The 27758-nt window shown below is 36.1% G+C and overlaps 1 protein-coding gene across 8 annotated transcripts in view; it reads left to right on the forward strand.

Moving 5' to 3' along the window:
- Positions 1-27758, forward strand: part of LOC145284723 (pyruvate dehydrogenase (acetyl-transferring) kinase, mitochondrial-like) — a 591786-nt gene that overhangs the window by 415969 nt on the left and 148059 nt on the right. For 6 of the 8 annotated variants that reach the window (XM_080133645.1, XM_080133649.1, XM_080133650.1 and 3 more), the window contains 5 exons: positions 7671-7791; positions 9309-9395; positions 13193-13276; positions 13511-13587; positions 23700-23798. In XM_080133645.1, the coding sequence (XP_079989771.1) occupies positions 7671-7791; positions 9309-9395; positions 13193-13276; positions 13511-13587; positions 23700-23798 (468 nt within the window). The remainder of the gene's footprint in view (positions 1-7670; positions 7792-9308; positions 9396-13192; positions 13277-13510; positions 13588-23699; positions 23799-27758) is intronic. The other 2 variants (XM_080133648.1, XM_080133646.1) reach the window with 1 other exon arrangement.

The raw sequence follows: 27758 nt of genomic DNA on the forward strand, positions 1-27758 counted from the left end.
TTAAACTGCAGAAGCACCTGTTAAGCTGTACAAGATTGAATACCCCTCCCCCCAAAAAAGAACAAAAAACATAAAAATGTTTTTGCAAACCGGTCATGAAAACTTACTTTCAGCATTATTTTTACTATTAAATGAGGTGAAAACTTTTTTTTAATGAGAATATTTCTTGTGATTTAAAATGTCCGCCATGTATTCATGCGCCTTGTGAAATGTCACGTGACTACAGCTTATGCGTAGCGTAAATGAAGTCAGTGAAATGGCGTCTGTGTGCATACGCAATCAACCGACTATGCCATTATATCTGATTTTACAAAGAAAATAATCCCTTGGAAAAACATTAATATTTCAGAAACTATTAATTTGCGACGGATACGGTTTTCAGATTCTTTTTCAGCACACTGAAATCTACAAAAACAATATATTTTTCTACTAGTTAGAGTTCACGCTTTTTCTAAAATAATATCTTATTTTTATTAAAGAAAATAAAAAATAGAATTTGATGGAAACGATTGTATAACACAGGAGAGTTCAACAGGGAGATAATTTTTCGTTCAAATTCAATAAAGATGGAGGTAATTTTACACCTGCTAACACTATTAAAGTTGTTTTTTTTTTGTTTTGTTGATTTTAATAATTCAGTATTAAAAATTGGTCCTGATTAGAATTGGTGAATACTGACTCGCACCCATAACCTACAAGTAAAATACCATCAAAAACTTAAAATTGAAATTTATCTCCTTCATTTTGTATTTAAGATAAAATTTATTAGTTTAAAAAGTATTAAGTTTTAAAAGATGAGTGAACCAAAATGAAGCCGTGTCATCATATGTTTCCGTCCACTTTTAGAGGAATAACTCCAAAAGTCAAATAATATTCTTATTTGTATTTACAATCGTAAACTATAAAACAAACAGAAAAATAAAAGTTTTATTATTTTTTTAAGTAAGCTTGCTGCATGATCCAAACTTTCTAACATCACTTTGGGAAGTCATCTTTATGAATCCCAATACATTTGCAGAGGAATTGCTTCAATTTCCTGCCGTATCTTTGCTCAAAGTCTATTGAGATTCGTAAAACTCTCGCCTTGAGTGTATATCTTCTAACTTTCTAAGAGCATCGCTCAAAGTGGTGCATCTTTGTTGAATATCTCTGAAAACTGGGTCTTGAAATGTAATTATGGCCATATTTATTTTAATATTCAAGTAATTTACATTGGTGCAATTCATGTTCACTTCATCTGCAAATATCATTTTCAAATAAATGCAACTGGCTGCTAAATGGCCTATAAAAAATAACTATTCATATTTATTGATTTAATTTTTTTTTTTTTAGAAAAATAAAATAGTTTTTATCTGACACTGTTTGCTGCGGACTTTGAGTCGCCTATTCCCTTTTTTACCTGTTACATGGTAATGTAACAGGTAAAAAAGGGAATTTTTTTTAACCATAAAATTAAATGGTTATAGTGAAGATTGTCTGCGTCTTTTGATTTTTGTTTTCTGCTCTGCAGATGGGACGAGAGTGACAAGCAAGATATGGTCATTGTGATTAATGATTATCTTTCTCTCAGATAACCTGAAAGTCTCCCCCCCCCCCGTGTTAAGAATAACTACTTTGTCTACTTGATCAACTTGATACCCAGTCAAATGGATAGCAGAAACCGAAAGTAAAAAAAAAGAGGCAATCTGGACTATCACCAAATAAACTATGGTAATAAATTTTCCTAAGTGCATTTTTTACCATCACTCACAATTATTTTTGTAAATTTTCCAGGTATTTCATTTTTTTTTTTTTTTTTAAGTACTATAGTACTTATCTAGAGACTAGGAACTTTTGAATTTGTTGAAATTTGAATAATATAAATATATATATATATATATATACACACACACACACTGTGGAATCCATTTACTATTAATATGTTAATAACTTCTGGATTATTCCCATCAATAAATACTATCAAGTATTTTCACTCATTTTATCGTTACCTACCATTTCCTACTTTTCTCAATTAATTTAACATTATTCCATTTTTCATGAAATCAATGACTTTGAAAATGAATGAACTCTTTTAAGATTAAGAAAAAATAAAATTAAAAAAAAAATTTTTTTTCCAAATTCTGTATGAAAATTCCCAAATAACACAAATTTATTAAAGTAACCATAATTTATAAATTATATAATTTTCTAATTTATGCTCAATAAGTTGACAATTATATGATTACGTTAAAAATTAGTCCTTGCATGAAAGCGCAGGACACAAAATGTTTTATGTCTATCTAACCTATCAAATTTAATAAGCACTTTCACTTGCAAGGACTATAATTGTCTATCTGAGGATAAAAATGTAAAAATAAAAACAAGAGAACTTTAAAAAGTTCTTGTTTTTATTTTTACATTTTTATCTTCATTTTTCTCATGTATTGTATATTTTTTAATAATACCTATATAAAATATGCTCCTTATTTAATTTTAAACACTTTCCTTTTTTTAGAAGATTTTAAAAAATTACATCTAAAAAAGCTATGGAAAAGTTTGTTTTAAAATTATAAGATATTTTGTATTTTTAAGACATTACATACAATACACTTACATAGTAGTTTGAGGCACAATACAGATGAGACACATATATGAATAGTCAAAAACAATCATTTATACTGATATTAAATATATTATTATATTAGAACTGTCTGTTTCTCACATTATTTGAGGATATTAAAGATTTTCCATAAAATTTGAAAAATGGAAATGTAGCACTTTTTAACTTGTCTTATTTTACAAATTTATATTATAATGCTAATAAAAATATGAGCATTTTTTGAAGATAAGACTGTATATCTCAAGTAAAAGATTAAGATGTAACCCTCTTAAAGCTACACATAATCGTCTAAATAATTGTTATATGCATTAAATCGAAAACGAAAGGAACACAGGACTTTTAGAAACAAACGTATTGACATATATTACAGGCAAGGGGGGTTGAGCAATACCATCCCTCAACTGTTGAATGTTTGCACACAACCTCCTTGGCCGCGTACCCATCTCTGACTGCCGGGCACCGATACTTGTTACCGGAAGTGACGTCACCAGAGGAAGTCATGAAGTGACGTCCATTAATCCCATGGAGGGGCGTCTCCAACACCCCCTCTCCCAAGCTTTTTGTTCGTAAAAGCTGTTAGTACCTCTTCCTTTTAGGGTTTAATGGCTCGGTAAACTTTCTTTTCTGGAACGACCGCCATAGTTCAGGTGTTGGTTGAGGAGGTTCAAGATCAAAAGTTTCGAAGACAGTGACTATCGGCTCTTCTTCCAATGGTGGACTGTTGCTGGTTTCAACTGATCGACATCTTAGTTGGTTCTGGTGACGTTTGTGGGTATATGTTAGTCTTTGGATGATATATACCATGTTACCGACTCTCTTAGTAATTGTGCCCACCTCCCAGAATGATGTGTTGTTTTTATAAATTTTGAAAAACACTCTTTCACCTGACATGAAACGTTTACTGGGTACACAAGTGGTCACTAGTGGCCTTGACTGTTTGGGTAAGAGCTTGTCAAAAACAGATCTAACTTTCCACACAAACATTGTTTCTGTAGGTGAGCCTGCTGTTGGTGTGTTCAGGTTAGGTGTAATCCTATACATGTGTAGAAATTGTTGAAGTGCTTCATCTGTTGGGTCTCTTGAGCCTTCAGTGCTCTTTTAAGAGTGTCCACAAAGCATTCCGCTTGCCCATTCAACCGAGCATGGTATTGGGGAGTGGTGATATAATTAACTTGGAACGTATCACAAAACTTTTGAACTTAGCAGACGTAAACTGAGTTCCATTATCTCTTACGATGCAATCAACTACACCGAAACGTGCAAACAGTTCATGTAAGAAATTTATAGTCGTTCCAGTTGTCGGTCTTCTGCACCTCAACACCTCAGGCCACTTGCTGTAACTATTGACTACAATTAAGTAATAATTGTCCTTGAGCGGACCTGCAAAATCGATGTGCACCCTAGACCATGGCTGGTCAGTTTTCAGCCAAGGTTTAAACGTAGTGGTTGGTGATTTAGCTGCAAGGGCATAGCCTGTGCATGAGTCTATCCTCTCATTGATGTCCTTGTCCATTTTAGGCCAGTAGACATAGTTTCTCATCAAACTCTTCATACAATCTTTCCCAGGATGTTCTGTGTGAAAATCCTGTAGAATTCGTTTTTTGAGACATTTGGGAATCATCACTCTTTTGCCATATAGTAAAACCTCATCGTAAAGCAAAAATACTTCTGGAACATCGCCCTTTATGGTGATCTTATTTTTAATGTCACAGATGAAGTCATCCTTGTCTGCTTCCCTTTTAATTTCTGGTAGAGACACCAAGAGTTCTCTGATTGTGTTGCCCATCATGGTTTTTATTTCTCCGTCCGTCCGAAGAGTAGCAATGATGGAATCTTCAAATGGATCCCTTTTCAATGGTATTGGCTTAGATAGGCTATCCGCATGGCTAATTTGTTTCGAAGACAAGTACTCCAGGATGAAATCATAATTCAGTAATAATGCACCCCCATCTCAACAGTCTATTAGCTGTATATGTCAGTAAGCCTTTTTTGGAACCAAAAATTATGAGCAACGGCTTATGATCGGTCTGCAATGTACATTTTCTGCCATGTAAATACCTATGAAACTTTGTCACAGCAAATATGATACTCAAGGCTTCTTTTTTAATTTTGGCCATTAGTAGCATTCTTGATGCATGTGCGATCGGTTTCCTGGTACCATCAGGCATTATATGAAGTATGCAAGCTCCCACACCTGCTTGCGTCACACGCTACTATTACTCTCATCATTGGATCATAGTGTGTCAAAAAAAGATCTGGAGTTAACGTCTCTTTGATCTTCTCAAACGCATTCTGGCGTCCAGTCCCAGGCTTTCTCTTTCTTCAGCAGTTCATTTAGTGGGGTGTGCAAATCATGCATATTCTTGATGAAGACTTGGTAGAAATTAGAGTTTTGAACATTCCGCCTCGACAGGGATCTGCAAATATGCGTCGCTCAAATCCACTTTAGAAAATACTTTACCACCGTTTAATTTGTTGAATATCTCCTTTGGTGTGGGGAGTGGATAGTAATAATTGAATTCTCTGAAGCGGTCAAACTTTTATCTGAACTGTTCAGCCCGAATACTATGCTCTGTCATAAAAGATGAAGTGCTTTAACCTGCAAAAAAGTGACGACGATGATTACCTGACCTTCGCGTCCGTGGCAAATAAACACTGTGATGATTTCTGGGGAGAATATAATCTTCCTGGGGAGAATATAATCCACAAACTTGATATGTTCTGTGGTCCCTAATTTCCCCAAAAGTAGGCGAACTTTCTTAGCGTTGCTCCACTCTTGACAGTCCACGGTGGATAGGTCCTCATATCTCCGAAAGAAGGTGTCAAACGTCCCATCCAACTGGTCGGTAGTTGAACGTTTTTACAGTGTTCCATATTGTACTTTGCGAAAAAGCAAAGCTGTCGTCCCTGTGTTCCGTTCTATCAAACATTTTTAACAAAGCTCTTTTTGTCTCTGTTGTTGGAGTAGCGTTCTCTCCTCCAACTCCTGTTGGATCTCTTGACTGGAGCTGTTTATCACGTCCTTTTAAATTTTCCTCGGCCTTCTGCTGCTGATCCAATTGGGTCTTGATTAGCTGTATTAATACAAAGACCCTAGTGTTTTGATGTGATGTTTTGAATATAATCAAGTAGTTATGACCAAAGTTTCATTTCATTCGGAGAAAACACGAAGAAACGGGGCCTAATTAGAGTTGGGGGCCTGTTTTTTTTTTATCACCCTGTATGTGTATATATATATATATATACACACACACACACGTGTGTATGCATGTCTATATATGTATGCGTATAAATATGTTGGATATATATTTTTTATACATACATAAATATGTTCATGTATGTATATAAGTATAAAAAAAGTATTAAAAAAAAAAATCCATTTGTAATTTCACTTCATTTATTTTTATTTTTATTATTTACTGTATTTTATTTTATCACTGTCAATGTGTAGACGCTATTTTATCACTTTTTATCCTTATTTTTAGATGACATCTTTCAAGGTACTACGCTATTTCATCCCAAGTCAATTGTCTTTAATTTGTAAAAACTCCCTTCGTAATCTCGTTTCATTTTATTTACTTCATCTATCACGGTTATATTTCCACACGCCATCTTTTAAATCTCGACGATATTTTAGCCCAATTAATTTTCTCGTCTCATTTTATCAATTTATTTACTTTATTACTTTTCGTTTTTAGACGTAATCCACTACGCTAGTTTTCTCTAATTTACTATTTTCTCTAATCATAAAATGTATATATGTATATAGACATCTAATTTACATAAGGAAAACATGCTGCTCTCCCCCATCATTATATATAGCCCCAAATCCTCTGACCTTCTCATCAGTGACCATCCCTCTTGGAAAAGCCCACATAAATTGGGCGAAACGTTGAGTATTCGGGTCCTTCCACCATCATTCTATTTCATATATAAGTATGTATGTATCTTTATAAATATGTGTATATAGGGTGACCCAAAAAAAACAAAAGCTAAATGGAGGCCATCTAGAACATATGCTGTAGAACGAAGAAAAAAAGGCCAAAGACCCTGGTGTTTTGATGTGATGTTTTGAATATAATAAACTAGTTATTACCAAAGTTTCATTTCATTCGGACAAAACACTAAGAAGCGGGGCCTAATTAGAGTTGGGGCCAATTTTATTGGGTCACCCTGTATTAGTGTATGTGTAAATTTATATGGATATATATTTATTCCTTATATATATGTATATATATATATACACACCGGTTTTATTGCTTGGATTCTTAGATGTAAATCTTATGAAACTTGTGTTGTTATAGTACTTAATGCAGGATAGAGCTGGTATATATGTAGCCAATAATGTGTGTATATTAAACAATATATATATATATATATATATATAGATACAGAGAGAGAGAGAGAGACCTAATCATTGACTGGGGTCATATCACCAGTTAAACAACCGTGTACCTTGCTAGTGTCAGATGCGTTGCTATATGGAAATTCTTGGTATTGTATGTTCTCTCCATGTATCTCAGCATTGTTTCCAGTTGTCCTGAACCTTCACTTGCCACTTGTAAACAACGTTGACCCAGGTTGGATGTGGTTGGAGATTTCACAACTTTTGCCACAAAAAGTCCACCCGTTGGTACTTCAGTCGGTATCCATAATTCACCAAAACTGAAGGAAAATCTACCATATACGTGTACGTATATATGCAGATGTGTGTGCGGGTGTATATATCTATATATATATATATATATATATATACACTTACATTTCTACATTAATGATAAATCATTATGCAAGTATATATATAGTATATACAGCCCTTAGATGCTCTTGCAATTCTGTCAGTTTTGTTATTTGCTTTTTTTGTCCTCTTCAAGTAAAGTTATTCTTTATCAGGTATCACACAATATTTTGTCATATTTTATTCATTGAACAGTCTACTGACAGAAAACTCTTCTATTAGTTTATAAATAATTGTGGGGAAATTATGGTAATTGATATATTCGAAATTTTTCTTATATAGGTATTAAACCTTTTTACTTTCTCTCGTTCATGAGACTATTTTTCTTTTCAGGGAGTAATAGAGTTAAAGGAATCTCATGGCATTGACAGTAACACAGAAACACGCATTCAGTATTTTTTAGATCGATTCTACATGAGCCGAATTAGTATCAGAATGTTGATTAACCAACACAGTAAGTAAATTAATTAATCTTTTATGGTAAATTGAACGTTATTTGCAAACTACATATTTATTTTCATTTTTTTTTTTTTTTTTTTTTTTTTTTTCTAGTTTTCATGACATTTGTCTATAAATATTTTATAACATTTTTTCTTCATAGTGTTGTCTCGTGAATTGTTTGCAGAGTAAAGGAAGAATTCTGGGTGTACAGAAATGATCAAAGTCATGTTAGAATAAATCTACATGTAGATACAGCTTTAATGTTAAAGCGAGAGTACATTAGAGCTCTGTACAGAGTCTGCTGATTTGCCTCTCAGAAATGTTTTTAGGAACTTTGATAAAAATTATCTAGAAAAGATGTTATATGCTAATCATTTTGTGCTTGTCTGTAAGCAATGGAAGATTTACTTGTTAAGCTAAAGATTAAAAGAATGCTATGCAATGTAAAGGTGTCAGTGTGAATATTACTGAAACTAAAGTGATGATGAATGTTTGTATGTTGAAAAAGCACCAGAAAGGGGAAAGTTTCCTTCCTCATTTTGTAGAAAAAGTCTGTGCAATTTATTTTTGTGGTATTTGTAAGTGTTCGGCAGATGAGAAATTTGGTGGATGTATAGATAGGTTGAGAGATGGTGACCAGTTTTTGTAGATGTGTACAACAATAAAGACAGATGATAGCACAATTGTGGTAAAAGCATATTTAGATGACAAAACTATTACAGTTTCCTACAAGTTTAATGTTGGTGCACAGAGGGGGCCGGTGTATGTGTTATTGCAAGATTTAGGAGTAGATAGATTGAGTTTAGGGAACATCTAATCAACAGAGCATTACTGCCATTGACTGTCAGGTTTGTGTATACAATGATGTATGGAAGTGAAATTTGGTTAATGAGAATTAAAGATGTGTTGCATGAAGAGAAATGATATGATATTGGTCTTAAAGACCTCTGATGAGAATTAAATCTGAACAGTACAGGGATATGTGTTCAGAACAGAAAACTTCATTGGTTTGATTACATTGAAAGAACTGGTTGAGAGTTATTGGATTAGTAAATGTAGAACAGTTGAAGCAGCAGAGGAAGGTCAAGGAAATGATAAGAATATAAAAGAAAGAGAAATAAATAAAAAAAACCTGACCAGAGATAGGTTACTTTGGAAGTCATTTTCTAAAAGCTGTTCAACACATTCCAGCATGTAAAACAGATGTAACAGAATATGACAATGATGATTGTGCTTTAATGTTTTTGTTTTTTATAGTTTGTTATACATAAATAATATCAGTAGACAAAATTTATAATTTGTAAAATCAAAAAAATTGTTTTTTATAAAGAATTTTTGTTAATACTAATTAAGTTTTAGAAGCATTTTAAAATCTTTTATATAAATTACCAATTTCGTTAATATTAATGAGTTGATATTTTTAAATAAAATGATAATTAATAAAAAATAATTGAAATAATATTTTCTATTTGGAAATAGAAGTATACAACTAGAAAGAAAAGGTAAACTTGACAAAATCTTCTCTTTCAGCACTACTTTTTGGTTCTCAACTGTCTCAAAATACACGCCATATTGGTTGCATAGATCCCAACTGTGTTGTATTAGATGTTGTCAGAGGTAAGTAACTTTCTTATTTATGAACGATATATTTGCTATCAGAAAACTAAGTATGAAAAAGGTTTTTTAGATGTCCATTATGCATACATTATAAATTTTAAAGAAGTCATCAATTGGATGATGATCACCACTAAAGGATTCAAAACAATATGCAGAAGATTACTTAAGAGAAATGAATTATCTAAAAGGACAGCTCAACAATTATTTGTTCACTTGAAGATGGTGTAATTAGTTGAGAAGCAGATTCATAGTCTCTTAGTCGACCGGTAGGATTTTCTAGGAAAGAATCTTTGTTCATGGAAGTTCCATTTTAATACTTGTAAAAAAAGATTCCCCTACAAGATTTGTACTTGTAAATGCATAAAAATACTGAATACACCAAGTAGTAATAGTAGTTAGTCATAGATAATGACAGTTTTATGGCTTGTTGTGGGGCCGCGGTGTCCGGAGACAATCAATCCAACAACTAACAAGGTAGACACAGGCAAAAGGTAAACAGCAAAAAGGCAAAGAAGAATGACAGACACAGGTTGTTTGATCATTTTTTCAAAAAGCAAAAAAATCGTTTGATCTGGATGCTGGTCGCCTAGAGGCTAAGTTCTGGAGGTCTGGAACAGGTACTCCAGACGTAGCGTTGTTCAGGGTTGGTCGCTGGGTCTGGAATGATCAGCTGGACGTCAGGCGATCCGAAACGGACGGTGGACACTGAGAACTTGGGGGTCAGTGTTAAGGAACGGACGACACTGAGAACGGAGGGATTAGTGTTAAGGAACGGACGACACTGAGAACGGAGGAGTTAATGTTTAGGAACGGACGATCGGTAGGGAGCCAGGTGCGAGCAAGGTTGAAGACCGGAGGAACAAGGTGCGAGCAAGGTAGCAGACCAGAGGTGCAAGTGAAGTTGCAGGTCGGAGGAGCAAGGTGGCAAGCGAGGCTGCAGGAGGCACCAAGGACCGGAAGGCTGCAGGAGTGAGCTGGAACAAGCTGGAGGCACCAAGAGCTGGAAAGGCTGCAGGAAGCTGCTGGAGTGAGCTGGAAGCGCTGGAGACTGGAAATGAAGTTCGTTGATGGTGGGTCTTAGGAAGCAAGCAGTAGTGACTCGCATTTGTGAAAAAACTTATTAGCCCTGATAAGGGCTGTTTGTTTAGCCCTGATAAGGGCTGTTTGAACTGCTGGTGGATTCGGTCAACGTGACTGGTAGTGTCAGTTGTTGTTCGGGAGCCTCCTCCTACTCCCCTGGCCGGGGCTAGCGCTCAGCCGAAACAGCCTGGGTTGGCCGTCAACGTGCTGTATTTATGAGAAGGTATTGTTACAACATGTGCCGGTCTCAGAGAGAGAAAACAAATAAACAAAATTAATTCTCTGCCGAATCAAATACAACCAAAAGAATTCCATGTGTAAATTGGTTGTGTTTATGTCTGATTCCGCTTAGCAGCAAAGTCTCTGCTATTCATTTTCATGGAGGAAAAGTTGAAATTAAGTTTACTTCACCTCAGTTTGACTCAGTTTGCCACCAGGTGGTGTATATAAGATTGTTCACCGATGAAAAAAAAAATGGTCGGCGTGGCAAAACATAAACTACGATGTGAGCGCACTGCGACAGGCTAAGAATTACCCATTCTTTAAATCCATTTCTTATGAAAAAGGTAATACAACTTATTGTTAACCATTCTGGATTTTAATGTTTTTCATCAAATCAATTACAACGCATGACTTGTAACCAAAGCATTATTACATTAAATAATTGTTATATTAGTATTCACAATTTTCCATATTTTAAGTACCTTTTTTTTTTCTTTTTTTTTTTTCTTTTTTTTTTTACATAGGCATCACCACATTATCAAGGCCAAGAGGCCACTCAAGGATAAGGGTTAAAGAGTGTACAGTAGAAATTGGACAATATAGTAATCATTAGTAATGAAAATTTGGTAAATTTGATAACTTATATGGAACGGCTCATCAAGAACTTATTTACGTTAGACTTGAACACAACCATATTGTAGTCAGCTGGAAAGCAGGAAAACGGAAGACAATTCCACAGGCGTGCAGTTCTAAGAAAGAAGCTTTGTTCATGGAATCTACGTTTAGGTTTAGGCACAGATAAAGAGTGGGGGGAATTACTGATAGTGTTTACAGCTAGACGAGTGTTTCTTGTGAAAGTTTGGCGAGGGGGGACCATAGATTGAAGCTCAGTCGAACACTTTCCATGAAAATAACGATACATCAGAGAAAAACTCGCAACATTTCTTCTGTGAGATAGAAGTTGCAAGGAAGAGAAAAGGACATCTCCTATGAGGCTACGAAGTCTATTTTGAACTCTATTAAGGCAGGCCAAGTCCTTTCTAGCAGCTCCTGCCCAGATGTGGCAACAGTATTCCATCCTTGGACGTACCTGGCTCTTATATAGATAGAGAATAGCATCAGCAGTGAGATATCTACCGGATCGATAGAAAGATCCCACCATTTTTCCAGCGGCCTTGGCAACAGATTTGATGTATGTGTTCCATTTAAGATCAGGAGTAATGGTCAAGCCAAGAAGCTTGTCAAAACTAGAGACCTCCTGAAGACGAGAGCCATTCATTTCAATTGATGCCAGATGTGGATCAGAATGTTGATGATGTAAAGAGAGAAGCTTGGTTTTAGATGCATTAAAAGTAACCAGCCACTCCTTGCCCCATTGTACTACATGCTCAAGATCAGAGGAGAGAGAATTGGAGAGAACTTGGTCGTTTACTGTCTTAGATGTGCTACTATAAATGGTAGTGTCGTCAGCATAAATGTCTACAAATGATGTAAGGATGTGATTTGGAAGATCATTAATGTAGATCAGGAAAAGAGTTGGGCCCAGGATGGACCCCTGAAGGACACCGGCATTAATACCGTGAGCTTCTGATTTTTGCCCCTCAACTACTACTCTTATGAACCTATCAGAAAAAAATGATTTAATAATTGAGAAGACATTTCCAGCAATACCATAGCTAGAGATCTTATGAAGTAAACCTTTATGCCATACCCTATCAAAGGCCTTAGATATGTCAAGAGCAATTGCCCTAGAAAGGTTGCCTCTGTCGAGAGATTTGCTAATCCTATGTGATATAACTGTAAGCACATCTGCTGTAGATCTAGCAGAACAGAAACCATATTGAGTGTCACTAAGAAGGTTATTTTTGTTGAGATGGTTGATTACTTCTGTATTTAACACAGATTCCAGCAACTTACTCATGACGCACAGGAGACTTATTGGCCTGTACTGAGAGGGGGATGAGCGATCACCTGAATTCTTAAATACAGGGCATACTGATGAAATTTTCCAGGGAGATGGGAAACTATTCTCCTTAAGACAACGTTTACTACATTTTAAGAGATTTGCTACTAAAGCACTAACAGTACTTACCAGTATTTTGAGTTATCTATTCAGTTGAAAGATAATATTGATACATAAAAATAGATTTTTAAAAAATTTGTTTTCATTTTAACAGGAGTGACAATACCATTTTTTTTGGGGGGGGGGTTGCTTTCCTTATAAATTCTGGTAATTTTTTATGATTTGACATCATCATTAGTTTTATGATTAATTCTTTTTCTTGAAATGATACTTGATATTTTTATACTTTACAGTATTGTGAATATATTGTAAAATCAAGTCACTTTTCTTACAAATATAATTTGTAGTAAACTCCATCTTAGATAATATCATACAACAATATAAATGTAGTACCTACTGTAGGATTGTAGTTTTATGTTAGCAATTGTGTTTATGTCCTCCTCTTTCTTTATTTATCATTTATTCTTTATAGATTCTTATGAAAATGCCAAATTTTTGTGTGATCAGTATTACCTCACAGCTCCAGAAGTGAACATTAAGAGTCTCAATGCTACAGGTATTATTATTATTATTATGTTTGTTTGTTTAATTAATTTGCTGTAAAGGCCAGTTATGTTAATATATTTTTTATGGGGATGTAGTGGATCATGTAAATAAAGAATAAACTGGAAAAAAAACATTTTTTTGTTTTGTTTTTTAAGAAAATATTTTGTTTTTTGACTTCTCAACAAATTCTTAATCTCTTAGATATATTATTCTCAAGATTCTAAATTTGTCATCTTTTTTTCAGCTGATAATAAAGATGAACAAATTCGAATGGTATATGTTCCTTCACATTTATACCACATACTTTTTGAACTATTCAAGGTAAGCTTCTGGAATTTTTTTTTTCGTAGAATTTGTAATTTTAGCAATGCTCACAAAATATTAAAGTTTTGATTTCGCTATAATAAATAGGATATTCATAAAATATTTATTACTAAATAATATTCTTTTTTGTCTTAGTGAAAGAGTGCTTTGTCTTAATTTTTTGGTGATTTCTTTTTTCAAACATACAAATAATGTTACATAATTGATGATTCTTCATTTAAGAAATACAGAGGCCAAAATATTCTCTGCTAATGTATGCATCTTAGGTCACTCTGGATGGTTTTACCGTTTGCTGTTCACTTAGCTGACTGCCAATTTGATTCCAGAATGAAGTAGTTGATAGTTGATCCATGTTTCGATTCATTGCTCTATCGATGCAAAAACAACTTTTTGTTGCATCGAAACAATTGCAAACGATGTCATCACGCATTGTTGTTGTTTTTGATAGACTGAGCAAACATTGCACTCACTTTGTACACAGCTTTCTCATTGACAAATATTGATACGAAATGTTGACTATACTTCTGATATCTTCCACTTTCATGATTTGCTATCTCATGAAACTTCAATTTACAATCAGACAAAACAAGTTTGTGATGTGAATTTTTTAATGTTTTCTGAGACAACTGCTGAATTTGAGCAACCCAAACGTTCAGCCACATTTCTGTCTGAATGACTGTGGAACACAATATTGTGGGGTTGCTTCTCAAAGAAGGAAGTTTATAGGAAATATCAAATGGTTGAATTTATTTATGTTTACAATTTAATTCTCAATTATAAAGTAAATGAAATCAATTAAAGTATTTTTATAAATGGCGTTTAGGTTTCCGAAACGTATTTTGCTTGATTCCGTGAAATTAAACTCTACAGAGTTTCTTCATTGCATCAATCCCCAACAGTAGATCAAAGCCCAACAAATGTTTATCCATTACTAACATTCCAATGTCGACAGGTGAAACTTAGCCAACCTCTACATTTATTCTGCCATATCCTCAGCAATTTAATGTCCTTCCATCAACTATTAGTACTTCTGCTGATTTCCGCTTCTAAAAGTGACACACATCTTTACTCACTAGAGTCTGTGAACACCTGGAATCAATCAACGCCATGCACTCTTGCCCATCTACACATACTTTCATGGGGGAGAGCTTCTTAGCATTCAGTTGGTCAGGGAGGAGACTAATGCTAATTCCTCCTCCCCTCCAATATTTCTCTGGCACTGTCCATCCTCTTTTGGCGATTCTGTAAGCAGTCCTTTGCTAAGTGGTTGGGATCACCACACCTGTAGAAAGCAAATTTTTTACTGTCTTTGCACACTTTTGATTCTGAAGGTGTTTGTCTGGTGGAGGTGACGATAGCCAATTCTACAGGGCTTTTGTTGTCAGTCATGACAGTTCTCGTTCGGGTCAACAGTTATGCACTCATCGTTTCTATCCTGGATGAAGCACGTAATATATTTCTGACATGTTGCGGTAGTCCAGAAACAAATGCACACATTAACCAACATTTAAGCAATAGTCCCCCAACCAACCGGGCCAAGCGTCGCAGCTCAGCAAAAACTCCTCCGTTTCATCAAGAGGAAGTTGTCAAGTGACAAACTGGTCATATGCATTAAATGCATTGGTAGCATACGTGGTTAAGGATCTGCTTGATCTGTTCTGCATCTGCTTTCTGCTAAGTTGTTTGCGAGGTGAAGCTCTGGCCATATACGATCTCAATGGTGCTTGACATTTTTCATAGTGCAAAGCTCACACAAGTTCCACATTATCAATCCACTCGATAATGGGCATATCAGTTGCAGCACCACTAAATTCCGGAATCAACTGGACATCAAAAATCTTAGCCTCCATTGCTGAAAGGTAATATAAAGCCAAAATAGCTTCTAGTTTGAAAATTGATTTCAGTGAAGTTGTATGCAACTTGCATAATCTAATTTGCATAGAGTCTGTGTTACTCACACATAATCATCAAATACAAAAGCGACGTCACTATTTTAGCTTTCTATTTTTTTTTTTTTTTTTCCTTAAGCGAATGAACACAACACCCATGTTAGTCAGGTAAGCTACAATTTTCCTTACACATACAAAGATAAGTTTGGTTTGATCTCCTCTAAATGGTCGCTATAAACCATTTAAGAAAGAAAAGCAGAAGTTTCCACTAATATGGCATCAAGAAACTCCGCCAGACATGATCCAGATTCCATTCATTTAACAACAGCCCCAGTATTTTATATCTGCTGATAGGACAATCTCCTTAAGTGATTTTAATTATTCCTTGTATTTTTTTAATTAAAAAAAAAATTTTTTATTGCATTTTCAGCCCAAACAAGGCACAGTGCTACTTTGATGCAGGGGCTACTATCTGGGACATAAATGCAGGGATGGAAGTTGAGCAGCAAGATGTCTGTTTGCATTGCACTTACATTCTGCATGTCAGTAAAGTCGGGGAAGCAGGAACCCGGAAGGGAATTCTAAAATCCAGTAGTTCTGGAGAAGAAACTATTAGAGTACAAGGCTTTCTGGCATCTGGGGGAGCTCTTCTGTGTAGGGGTGGGATTTTGCTGCTTGTTGGGTTTGTTGGGGGTATTTATGTCGAGGGGGTACAAAGGCTTGTAGTTCGTCAGAACATATACCATTAAAATACTTGTAAAACAGGCAGAGGGATGCAACATTTCGTTGAAGGGAAAGAGGCTGAACCCTAGCTGACAGCTCGGAGACTGGTAGCAGATGTACCAGCTCAAATGTGACAACAATACTCTATACATGGGCAAATGGTAGCCTTGTAGAGGTGCAGGATACTTTCAGGTGTAATTAACTTTCAAGCATGGTAGAGAGAGCCCACCCTCCTTGCAACCACCGCGCCAATGCCCTCGGTGTATTTGTTCCAGCTCCTGTTTCCTGTGAACGTTAAGCCAAGGAGTTTGAATGAAGTACTTTCAGGTAATGCATCATTAGCCATAGATATTGGTGGTTGAGAAGATTTCTTGTAATTATTAAAGGAAAGAAGCTTAGTCTTGACAGCATTGAATGTTACCATCCATTTTTGTTCACATTCCATTACAGACTTCCTCTACGGTTTCTGCCATTGCATTAGATATGTGTTCATTCGTTTTCCCCTCATGCCAACAATAGAGCATACTGTGCCATCCACAAATATACCCATCTTAGAGACAGTTTTATCAGGGTGGTCATTTATGAATATCAAGAATAATAAATGTCTAAGAATCAACCCCTGAAGCACACACGCATTTATATTCTATTGTTTTGACATGCATTCATTGAGGACAACCTGGATTCTTCTCTTATTTAAAAAGGATTTAATTATGTTAAGTATTTGTCCACTAATACCATAAGATTTGATTTTATTGAGAAGTCCCTCATGCCATAGTCTGTCAAAAGGCTTAGATATATCTAGGGCTACTGCCCTATCTTCCCCTGCTTTATCCAGTGCATGGTAAATACGTTTAGAGATTAGTTAGGATATCTGCAGTAGAATGGGCTTACCTAAATTCATATTGTTGGTCGGACAGAAGTTTAGCAGCTATAAGGTAGTGGATGAGCTGGATTATGGACGCAAATATTTTGGCGAAAAGAGGGAAGAGGCTAATAGGGCGATAATTTAATGGGTCAGTTCTTTCGTCAGAATTCTTGTAAACTGGTACCATAGAAGCAGTTTTCCAGCAGTCAGGAAAGCAAGATTCGTGAAGGCACTTGTTGAAGAGTATAGAAAGAACTGAAGCAACCTCAGCGGGGCATTTTTTATTGTACAGCTGGGATGAGATCAGGTCCACATGATTTTAAGGTGTCCAGGATTTTTATGATATCATGCACTTCAGAAGAGGGTGATTTTCAAATCATCTAATGTGGTTTCTGTCCGCAAAGGAAAATACAGGAGGGACTAGATGTAGACTTTGAGACAAACCGATTGGCAAGCATGTTAGCCTTCTCAATTGCCATGCAAGCAACCTCATGATTGTTGGATAGTGGGGGAATTGTTGATTACCCTATTTTTACTACACTATTGTAAAGTTTTCAGAAATCTCGAGTTCCTAATTTCTGTGCTTAAATGCATTTTCTGGTGGTTATCTGTCACTATTTTTTTCTTGAAATTACTTCTAGCTTCTATAAACTTTTGTCTGTTTGTACTGGACTTGTGTCAGATAAACCTGCGGTATACATGCTACCTTTGAGCAATGGCAGCTGCGCATGTAGAAGTAAAAACCCTGGAGAGAGTGGGGTTTGCTATAGAACTTCTATGTGGGACCATGTGCTTCAACTGCTAGTTTAAACCATTCCATGGTCTCATTTGCACACTGTGCAGAAAGAGAAAATAGGGCATCTCTGATGAGATCTCTGATGACTTCCCAGTCAGTTTTCTTAGAGTACCTTGTCGTTTTGAGTGGTAGCTCTTCAGCTTTGGGTTGAGTGTTAAGGGTGATTTCTAATATTATCACAGCATAATCAGGATTGTTGTTACACACTCATTGGAAACTGTGGTCAGAAACAGATCTAGAAGTGAGACGTGTTGATCTTGTCGATCTGGGAGACGGGTCGGAAACGTAACTGTCTGTGATAGAGAATAAGATGCAGAGAAGCTATGAGTTATGCTACCAGCTGCGTCTATGAAAGTAGAGAAACCAAACCAATTACTGTGGTGAACATTAGCCATCAAATATATGTACTTATGAGCTAATATCAAGGGAGAGTTCTGTGAGAAACTTTGTTGATTAGGGTGCAGTTCTGGGTTGAGTGGGACTGGTACAGAAAATATGAGTAGCTAAAGCTATGTTGCAGGTTAAGTGTAAAACACATGATGGTCTGGTCGTCTGATTCTAAATTTGATTCTCTAGTCAAGGGGAGGGTGTTTCGAATATAGACTCCAAGTCCATGCATATGTCTGAGTTCTTATGGCAAAGTGGGAGATAGCCAGGCATGTTAAAGTGGTTGGAGGGGATGGAAGAGCATAGGTTAGGTTCATTTAGTGCCAAGTTATCCAGAGAGTTTGTTAGGAGAAATGATTCAACATCATCTAAATTAGTTCTAAGCCCTCAGATGTTTGTGAATGCAAGCCTCAAGGGAGGAGGCGATTTGGTTTTGTTTGAGTTGTTTGTGCCTGGTTTAATTGTAATTTTTGATTGAACTGTTATTTTCTTTTCTTTAAAAGTTTCAGTCTAAGAGTGAGAGGTGCTGGACAAAGTGATTGTGTAAAATACCAAACATGCAACACAATTAGACCATCATCCGGTTCTTTATCTACAGAATTGTGACTTTGGGGAAAGCCTACTGAAGATGGGTGAATGGTCCCTTTCCATGTGCAACATGGCACAACAACCATCCTGATATTATACATCTGATGATGGAGCAGCCGCTCTAAGCAATACCAAAGAGTTAGGGCTTCTGTACTGTCAGTTGGAATATAGCATATAGGAATAAACCTAGAACACCATCCTCCAACGTTGACCCCTACTACCAGGTCTCCTTCTCCAACATCAGGGGTCTACGTTCCAACCTTCCAGAGGTTGAAACACAATTACAGGAGACGAAACCGGACATATTCTTTCTTTCTAAGTGAAACTGGCATAGGGCCAACCACGTCTCTAGACGAATTCATAATTAAAGGACCTTAACATCTAAATCTGACCCCCAAGATCGCCATGGGTATGGAATATGTGCCTACATCAAAGATGGCTTTCCATGTGGTGGGGATATCTCCAGAGAAGACCCTAATTTACCTTATATGTGCTTTCGGGTTGCACTAGCTTACACCACTGTACTTATATTTGCCCTCTATCGCCCCCACAACAGTGGGGTTACTATCTTTAAGAGCATATCTGAGAAAATTGACCACATTCTGTCTGCTCATCCTTTGGCCAACATTCACATTTGCGGTGACTTCAATGTCCATACTGTGGAATAGCTGACCCACTCAAATAAAACCGATGACGAGGGGAGGTTTTGTCACGATTTTGCCATTGCCTATGACCTCACTCAGTTGTTCACGAACCCACCCGTGTGCCCGATACTACCGGTCAATATTGCAAGCCTTTTAGACCTTTTCCTCACAACTTCCCCTGAGCTGTGTTCATGTTCCGTTCTATCTCCTCTGGGATCCTCTGACCACTCTGTTGTAGCAGTTAAGATAAAAATGAAATGTAATAAGTCTTCAGACGTACCTCTCCACCGTACTGTATATCGACACTCTATGGCTGACTGGGATAGCTTCCGTACATTCATATCTGACCTACCTCTGCATTCCATGTTTAAAAAGGGTGTGTCCTCTATAGTATCAGACCTGACCGAATGGTTAATTTTAGGCATAGACTGATTCATACCATCCAAAAAATTCCAACAAAAACCTAACAGCCAGCCATGGTTCTCCCCTGAATGTGCTGCTGCTATCGCGCACAGAAATCACTTTTTCCATATCTACCAACATAATAGATGTACTGAGACTAAAGCTGCTTTCAGGACTGCCAGTAATCACTTTAAAAGAGTAATAAAAAATGCAAGAGAGCTCAGTCTGTTAAATCCAAAGTAGCTGATCAGTGGCTTGGTTCCCACCAGTTCTGGCAAATAGCAAACAGGATCTTGAACAGAAGCGTGCATTCTATCCCAACTATCATCAATGGACCTGAGGTCATCTCGTCAGCATCAGACATGGCCAGACTATTTGCCAAGAATTTTGCAGCTAATTCTACCCTATACGACAATGGCCATCAACTCCCTGTATTTCCTCCTATAACAGACAACACGCTATGCAACATACAAATATCTGTGCATGAGGTCACCAAGCTAATCAAGAACCTTGATTCCAGTAAAGCAACTGGCCCTGACGGCATTCCAGTTATAAGTGCTGAAAAAGCTCCAACCAGAACTTTCCCCCATACTTACAAAACTGTTTAAGCGTTGCCTTAAGGAGAAGTGCTTTCCAACAACCTGGAAAACCTCATCAGTATGCCCTGTATAATTCAGGTGAAAAGTCATCTCCCTCTCAGTACAGACCAATAAGTCTCCTGTGTGTCATGAGTAAGTTGCTGGAATCCATATTAAATAAAGAAGTAGTCAACCACCTCAACAGAAACAACCTTCTTAGCGACATGCAATATGGTTTCCGCTCTGCAAGATCTACAGCAGATGTGCTAACGGTTATATCACATAGGATTAGTGAATCTCTTGACAAAGGTTTCCTTTCCAGGGCAATTGTTCTTGACATATCAAAGGCCTTCGATAAGGTATGGCATATGGGCCTACTTCACAAGATTTCCAGCTACGGTATTACTGAAAATGTTTTCTCAATCATTAAATCATTTCTCTCTGATATGTTCATAAGAGTAGTGGTTGATGGGCAGAAATCAGAGGCCCACAGTATTAATGCTGGAGTCCCCCAGGGGTCCATCCTGGGCCCAACTCTCTTCCTGATCTACATCAATGATCTCCCTAAACATATACTTAAATCATTTGTTGACATCTATGCTGATGACACGACCATCTACGGCAACACATCAAAGGCAGTAAATGACAAAGTTCTTTCTAATTCTCTCTCCTCTGATCTTGAGCACATGATACAATGGGGGAAGAGGTGGCTGGTCACTTTTAATGCATCCAAAACCAAGCTTCTATCTTTACATCATCAACGCTCTGATACCCATCTGGCATCAGTTGAAATGGATGGCTCTCATTTTGGGGAGATTCCATGTTTTGACAAGCTTCTGGGTTTGACCTTTACTCCTGATCTGAAATGGAACACGTACATCAAATCTGTTGCCAGGGATGCTGGGAAAATGGTGGGATCCTTCTAACGCTCCAGAAGATATCTCACTACTGATGCAATTCTCTATCTGTATAAAAGCCAAGTACGTCCAAGGATGGAGTACTGCTGCCACATCTGGGCAGGAGCTGCTAAAAACAGCCTATCCTGCCTTGACAGAGTACAAAATAGACTTTGTGGTTTAGTGGGGGATGCCCTTTTCTCTTCCCTGCAGCCTCTCTCCCACAGAAGAGATGTTGCAAGCCTGTCTTTGTTTTATCGTTATTTACATGGCAAATGCTCGTCTGAGCTCCAATCTCTCGCCCCCCCCTCGCCAATCTTTCACGAGAAACACCCGTCTGGCTGAAACTACTGTCAATAATTTTCCCCACTCTTTATCTGTACCTAAATCCAAACGTAGATTCCATGAGCAGAGCTTCTTTCTCAGAAGTGCACGATTGTGGAACTCTCTTCCGTTCGCCTGTTTCCCACCTGACTACAACTTCTTCAAATCCAACATAAACAAATTCCTGACAAACCACCCCCTTAAGTAAGACACTATCAAATCTCCAATACTAATGATTACTACAATACTATCTCATTGATTACTGTACACGCAATAACCCTTATCCCTGAGTGGCCTCCGGGCCTTGATAAGTGGTGACTCCCATGTAAAAAAAAATATAGCAGCCAGGCAAACTGTCAAACCGATACCCTCAACCCGTTAGACAAAAATCAATCTAATCCAACTGCATTGGCATGCATGACACTCAAGCAGCCCCAAGATGCCTAGTTTTAGGGTATGAGGATGTGGCGAGAGTAGGGAATGGTGTTCATCACCCTGGTCAAGAAACAAGAAACATTGAGAGTCTGTTGAATCCTTATGATCGGACTTCTGCACCTGGCTAATAGGCAAAAAAGGGGTATGAAAGCCCGGCCATAGGCAAAGCTAATCTACTCCTTAAGCAGTTTAGGCTTGCAAACTGGTAATTTGTTAGTCACAAACTAGGAAGGTTGTCAATCAGGACTAAAGAGGCCTCCCTGCCTTTTAGTGCCAAGACATATTAAGTCAGTAGCACAGGTTTAGCTTAGGAGTTTTCCTTCTCCTAGATGGATGACCTAAGAAGATTTACAGGTCCATAAGCACCGAGAGGGTTAGCCCCATACCTAGGTCCTAAACAAGGTATTTCTGCGACTCCGCATGGGTAGTTATGATTAGTAGAGTTAGTACTTAAGGTTATATATCTACTGAAAAGTTAGGCCCCCTCAAATTAATTGAAAAGGATTTTACTATGCTTTCCATTTCATTATTAATAGAAAAGAGGGGGTAGGTAAAAATGCATGCAATGGGGACATCTAGATTTGCCACTAGTTTATTTAAGAGAGGAGTTATATCATTAAAATATTGTTCATGTATTAGTTTAAGAATAGGATAAAATTTTATGGTCTGATTCAAAATGATATTAGGAATTAAGATAAAAGTAGATGTACAATCTCTGGATATTTGAGTTAATATGGAGAAAATTATGTATCTATTCAGTATAGATTTAAGTAGCGATATAACTATGATTCAAGTAAATTTCAGCACAAGTATAATTGGAAGTAAGGTATAAGCTATCGAACATTCGGTATAAGTAATTGGATATAAATAGCAATATGGATATACTTATAGTAGATATTAACATATAGAAATTGTAGATATTGATATTATATTAGTTAAATAAAGTTATTCTGGCATGCAACGTTTAAAGATAAATCCTTGTTCAGAAACGTTTTTTGCATAATCATTGCTAGCAGCTCTTTTTTTTGTATTAATGTGACTTAGAACAAATGGTTCAAACTAAGGTTAAAATACAGTGTTAATGTACATTAGGATTCAGAAGATGGGGTTATGGTATTATTAGTACAGAACATATGCAGTTAACTGGAGTCTATTTGAAAATAGAAAATTATTTTATCAATGATTTTTCCCATTTTTTTGTGGGGGTGAGGTCGAAATTCAATTGCAGGCATTTAGACAAAAGAGAACAGAGGAAAAACAAGAGAAAATAAAACATGATCTTTCAGATCCGTTTTATTCTATAGAACACATTAGTCAAAAGGAAACTATAGAATGACAAATTGATTAAAATGTGTTGAATTTAAGAGATTTTAGTACGAAAAACAATATGTAAGATTTGAATACAAATTGACAACGACAGCAAAACTTAAGAATGAAATGAATTCCAGAAAATATAACAAAAGTTAGATGTAAAAATGCATTAAAATTATTCAACCCTTTCTGTTGTATATTAATTTGTTTAATCTGAAATGTTTTTTTGGGGGTCTCATTTTTAGTTTTATTCTTTTTCATTCTTACTTAGAATGCAATGCGAGCTGTTGTTGAATTTCACAATGAAGATGTTGAATTGCCACATCTGGATGTGATGATAACTAAAGGAGAAGAAGATGTAAGCATAAAAGTAAGTAAACAAATGTATTAATAAGACTAAGACAATGTCAGTGTTCCTTTTCCATGTGTAATTTTCATAAATACACATTGAATTAGTTTTCACTGTTAATTGAATATATAAATTCAAGGAAAATTAAAAGATATTTGTAAAAACCCTATTAAAAAAACAACTTATAAACATATACCATCAAAATACTTGTATACTTTAAATTGTTAGTCTCTAAGCTCTCCACCTGGCTACAACCTGTCTCTATTTAGCAATATTTCTCAGGTGTTGTTATTTACACATTTCAGACTGGCACTACCTCTAAACATTATACATTGTGTGGAAGGATCCTCTGACACTTCAAGATACAATGGAACAGTCATACTCAGAAGATCACATTCATTTTATTTTTTCTTTCCTTAAAATTTAGTTGAAAAAGAATAGAGATTCTATTGATAGTAACAACATTCCTTTTCAAACATAACTGCACAGGTGGGTTAATCTATTTCAAACTGAAATTTCATCTAAAAAAATGATATTCAATTGATATTCAATATGAAACCTTGTAAGGAACATGATATAATGAAATTCGCAAGAAAATTATATGAAAAATCAATTTACTGGTGCTACTAGTGGCTTCCTAAGACGAAATGCACCGACATTAAACTTCTGTTTTTGTTTTCTATTCTCTTTTGTAAAACTTAATTATGTTCTGCAAAAACAAAAACAAAAACAACAGCCCCCTTCCCCTCCCTTTTTTTTCCTTTCCTACTTCCCAACCCGTTGGTGGGGCATTAGAATACACCGACTGTCCCCCTGCAGAGAGTAAAAGCCTCTCAAAGGAGCCACCTGTTGGCCGTGGGTGGTGACCCCACTGGTGTAGCTGGGGGGGGGGGCACACCTGAGGGGGCAGCATTTTGAGAGGGTAAAAATAGAAAGTAGAAAAAATAAATAAAAATAAACAAAAGTTAACAAAAAATATGAAATTTTATACCAAAAAGGTTGTAAAAAATCGGAATTTTGGGGGGGTATCAGAATCAGAAAAATGTGTCTCTTATTTACGAGCAGCACATGTCAGGGGCGGCATTTTGAGAGGATAAAAATAGAAAATAGAAAAAATATATAAAAGCTAACAAAAAATCTGAAATTTTATACCGAAAGTTTGTAAAAATCTGAAGTATTGGAGGTATCGGAATCGGAAAAATGTGTCCCTATTTTACGATTCCAAAACCGATTCTTTTAAATTTTTAATTTAATTTTTCATTATTGGTACTAATTATAAATATTTATTATTTTTAAATTATCACTAAAACTAAAATGAGAATAACCTCAAAATACGATGTAAATTTATTTTATTTGTAAAACAATTTTTTTAAATTGCATAAATTCTCTATGTAACCTTTCAAAGAAAGCAGTTGCTTTACATGTTCTGAAAAATGTTGAAAAATTAAACAGCAACAGTCTTACGGCGATCGTAAGATTCCCCCCTCCCCCCCGCATTTGGTAATCTGTTAACCTTCAAAATTCCAAAAGCCCTCAAAATATTTATTTTCATGGAACTAATGTTAGACTGTAGCTATTAGTCCTAGATTTTCATCGGATTACAGTACTCGTCAAAGAAGACCAAAGATTTTTCAAAACAATTATATAATTTTCTTCGGATTAATGTTCACACAATTCCTTTCAGATTAATGTTTACATACTTGTTATTATTGAAAAGAAATTGTTAAATTAAATTAACTGGCTACGTAATTGTATACGTAGCCAGTTAATTTAACAATTTCTTTTCAATAATAATTGAATATTATTATAATAATAATTGAAATTTCTCTTCAATAATAATATGACTTGTGGGTGCCATGAGCTAGAATCGAAATCGAAACACAACTCTCCACCCTCATTCCCTAGCCTCTGAACCACTAATAAAATAAAGACTGGGTACGCAAATAAAAGAAACCAAATATTTTTTCAAAACAAAAACTTAGAATTCAAATTATAAAAAAAATGTTAAATTAAATGAATTAGCTACACAAGCAAATATAATAATAAATTTAAATGAGAACATTTGAAAACCTGAAAATGTTATGAAATGATAAAATCATTTTTATATACTTTTTTGTCGTTGTTGTTAAAGTCCGAATTTTCGCCAAATAACATGGATGAATCAAGGAGAGAATAGTCCGATGTAGTTTTCTTTGTCTTCATAATGTTATTATTAAGAGGTCGAGCCCTCCGAAGAGAAAAAACGTCTTGTATCGGTGCTTTTTTAAATCCGTGTGTGTAATCGCTCGGTTTTCAGAAATTTGTTGTTGTTAATAACGTTTCAACTCTTTTAAAAATAGTTTTAATATATTTTAAATAAATGTATTTATGAATGGCAAATAAGGCTATAAATTTATTTATTGTGAGAGAACTGTCGCAAGGCATCAAGTCGGTTGAAAATTTACAAACAGATTTTTCGCGCCTTTTTTTCGGCAAAGTTATCAATGACTATCAAAATTCACTTCCTCGACAAGTTCCCTCTCTATTGAGAGGATTGCCAAGTCTGTAAGTCTTGTCTGGCTCATTGCTGATCTAAGGTAGTTTTTTATGAGCTTCAGTTTTGAGAAAGAGCGCTCACAGCTAGCAACGCTAATAGCTCTGGTGAGGAAAATTCTCAGCAAGATCACAATATTAGGGACGGAATCCCCAAGTTGGTATCTTTGTATAAAGTTCAAAAGGTCCATCGATTTTGTCTTTTTCTGAAGCTTTTACAACATACTGTAACCTCTTCCTTTCAGCAAAGAATTTCTCTTTTTCTATGTCTTCGTCAAATCCACCAAGCTGACAATCATAATTATCATCAAGCAGATTTGACGGTATAAGAAAAGCGTATTTATTTGCAAGATTGTGAACTTGTTAAAATCTGCAAGATATTTCTTCAGTCAATCTGTCTATGACAGACAGCATTTCCCGTCTCAACTCAGTATCAAAACTCAGCGCTGCATCAGTCAATCCTTCACCATCCATTCATTTCTTTTTGCGAATACGACGCTCCATGCTTATCCCCATTTCAGAGCAGAGTGTTTTTGACTCGTCTATTGCAGTGTCCACTATCTTTTCTCTATTCTGAAGAAGGAAATCTTTCAACGCCGTCAGCCTGACAGAACTTTGTTGCAGATCCAGCCCTTTTTTTTGAAGATATTTCTGGGCATCATTGATTTCTGGGAGAATAGTTTTCCAAAGGTTCAGAAATAAAAGAAACGGAAACGATAGTACCGAGTTGAGAATTAAAGATGCATCTGATCTTGTGGTTGCATTTTCTCCTTCTTCTGTGAGCTGTTCCAGGGCAATGACGACTTCCAATATTTTTTTTATCACAACATCTACAGCATCTGCTCGACTACTCCATCTAGTATCCACAGTCCGTTTGATACTTAGACCGGTCAACTGAATCAAGACGTCCCAGCGATGTGTAGATGCAGAAAAGAACGAGAATAACCGGTCCAGTATGCCAAAAAATGTAACAGAGTGAACCGCTACTGAAGCTGCATGTACACAAGCCAGATTTAGTGAATGGTTTGTACATGGCACAAATAGAGCTTTTTGGTTGATTTCAGAGATTCGTTTCTGCACACCCGATCGGTGACCTGCCATAACAGCGGCATTGTCAAATGCCTGGCCAATACAGTCACCAATCTGTATCTCATCATTCTCCAATTCTCTCAAAATGAGTTCAGAAATGTCCTCCGCGCTTTTACCCTTTGTTTCGATGAAGCGAAGAAACAACTCCTCCACCGTCACTTCATTTCTGTCAACTTTCACGTAGCGCAACACCTCACTCATCTGGTCCTTGTGAGATACATCGGGAGTACTATAAAAAATTATACAAAAATACTTGCTTTTCTTTATCTGATCGATAATTTTCTTTCTGACCTACTTTGCTAAAATGCTCACAAACTCATTATGAATTTCTGGTGACAGATAAGAAATAGTGAATTTCTT

Source organism: Euprymna scolopes, chromosome 9, assembly GCF_053919585.1.
Source record: "Euprymna scolopes isolate OS-2025 chromosome 9, ASM5391958v1, whole genome shotgun sequence".
Classification (NCBI taxonomy): Eukaryota; Metazoa; Mollusca; class Cephalopoda; order Sepiida; family Sepiolidae; genus Euprymna; species Euprymna scolopes.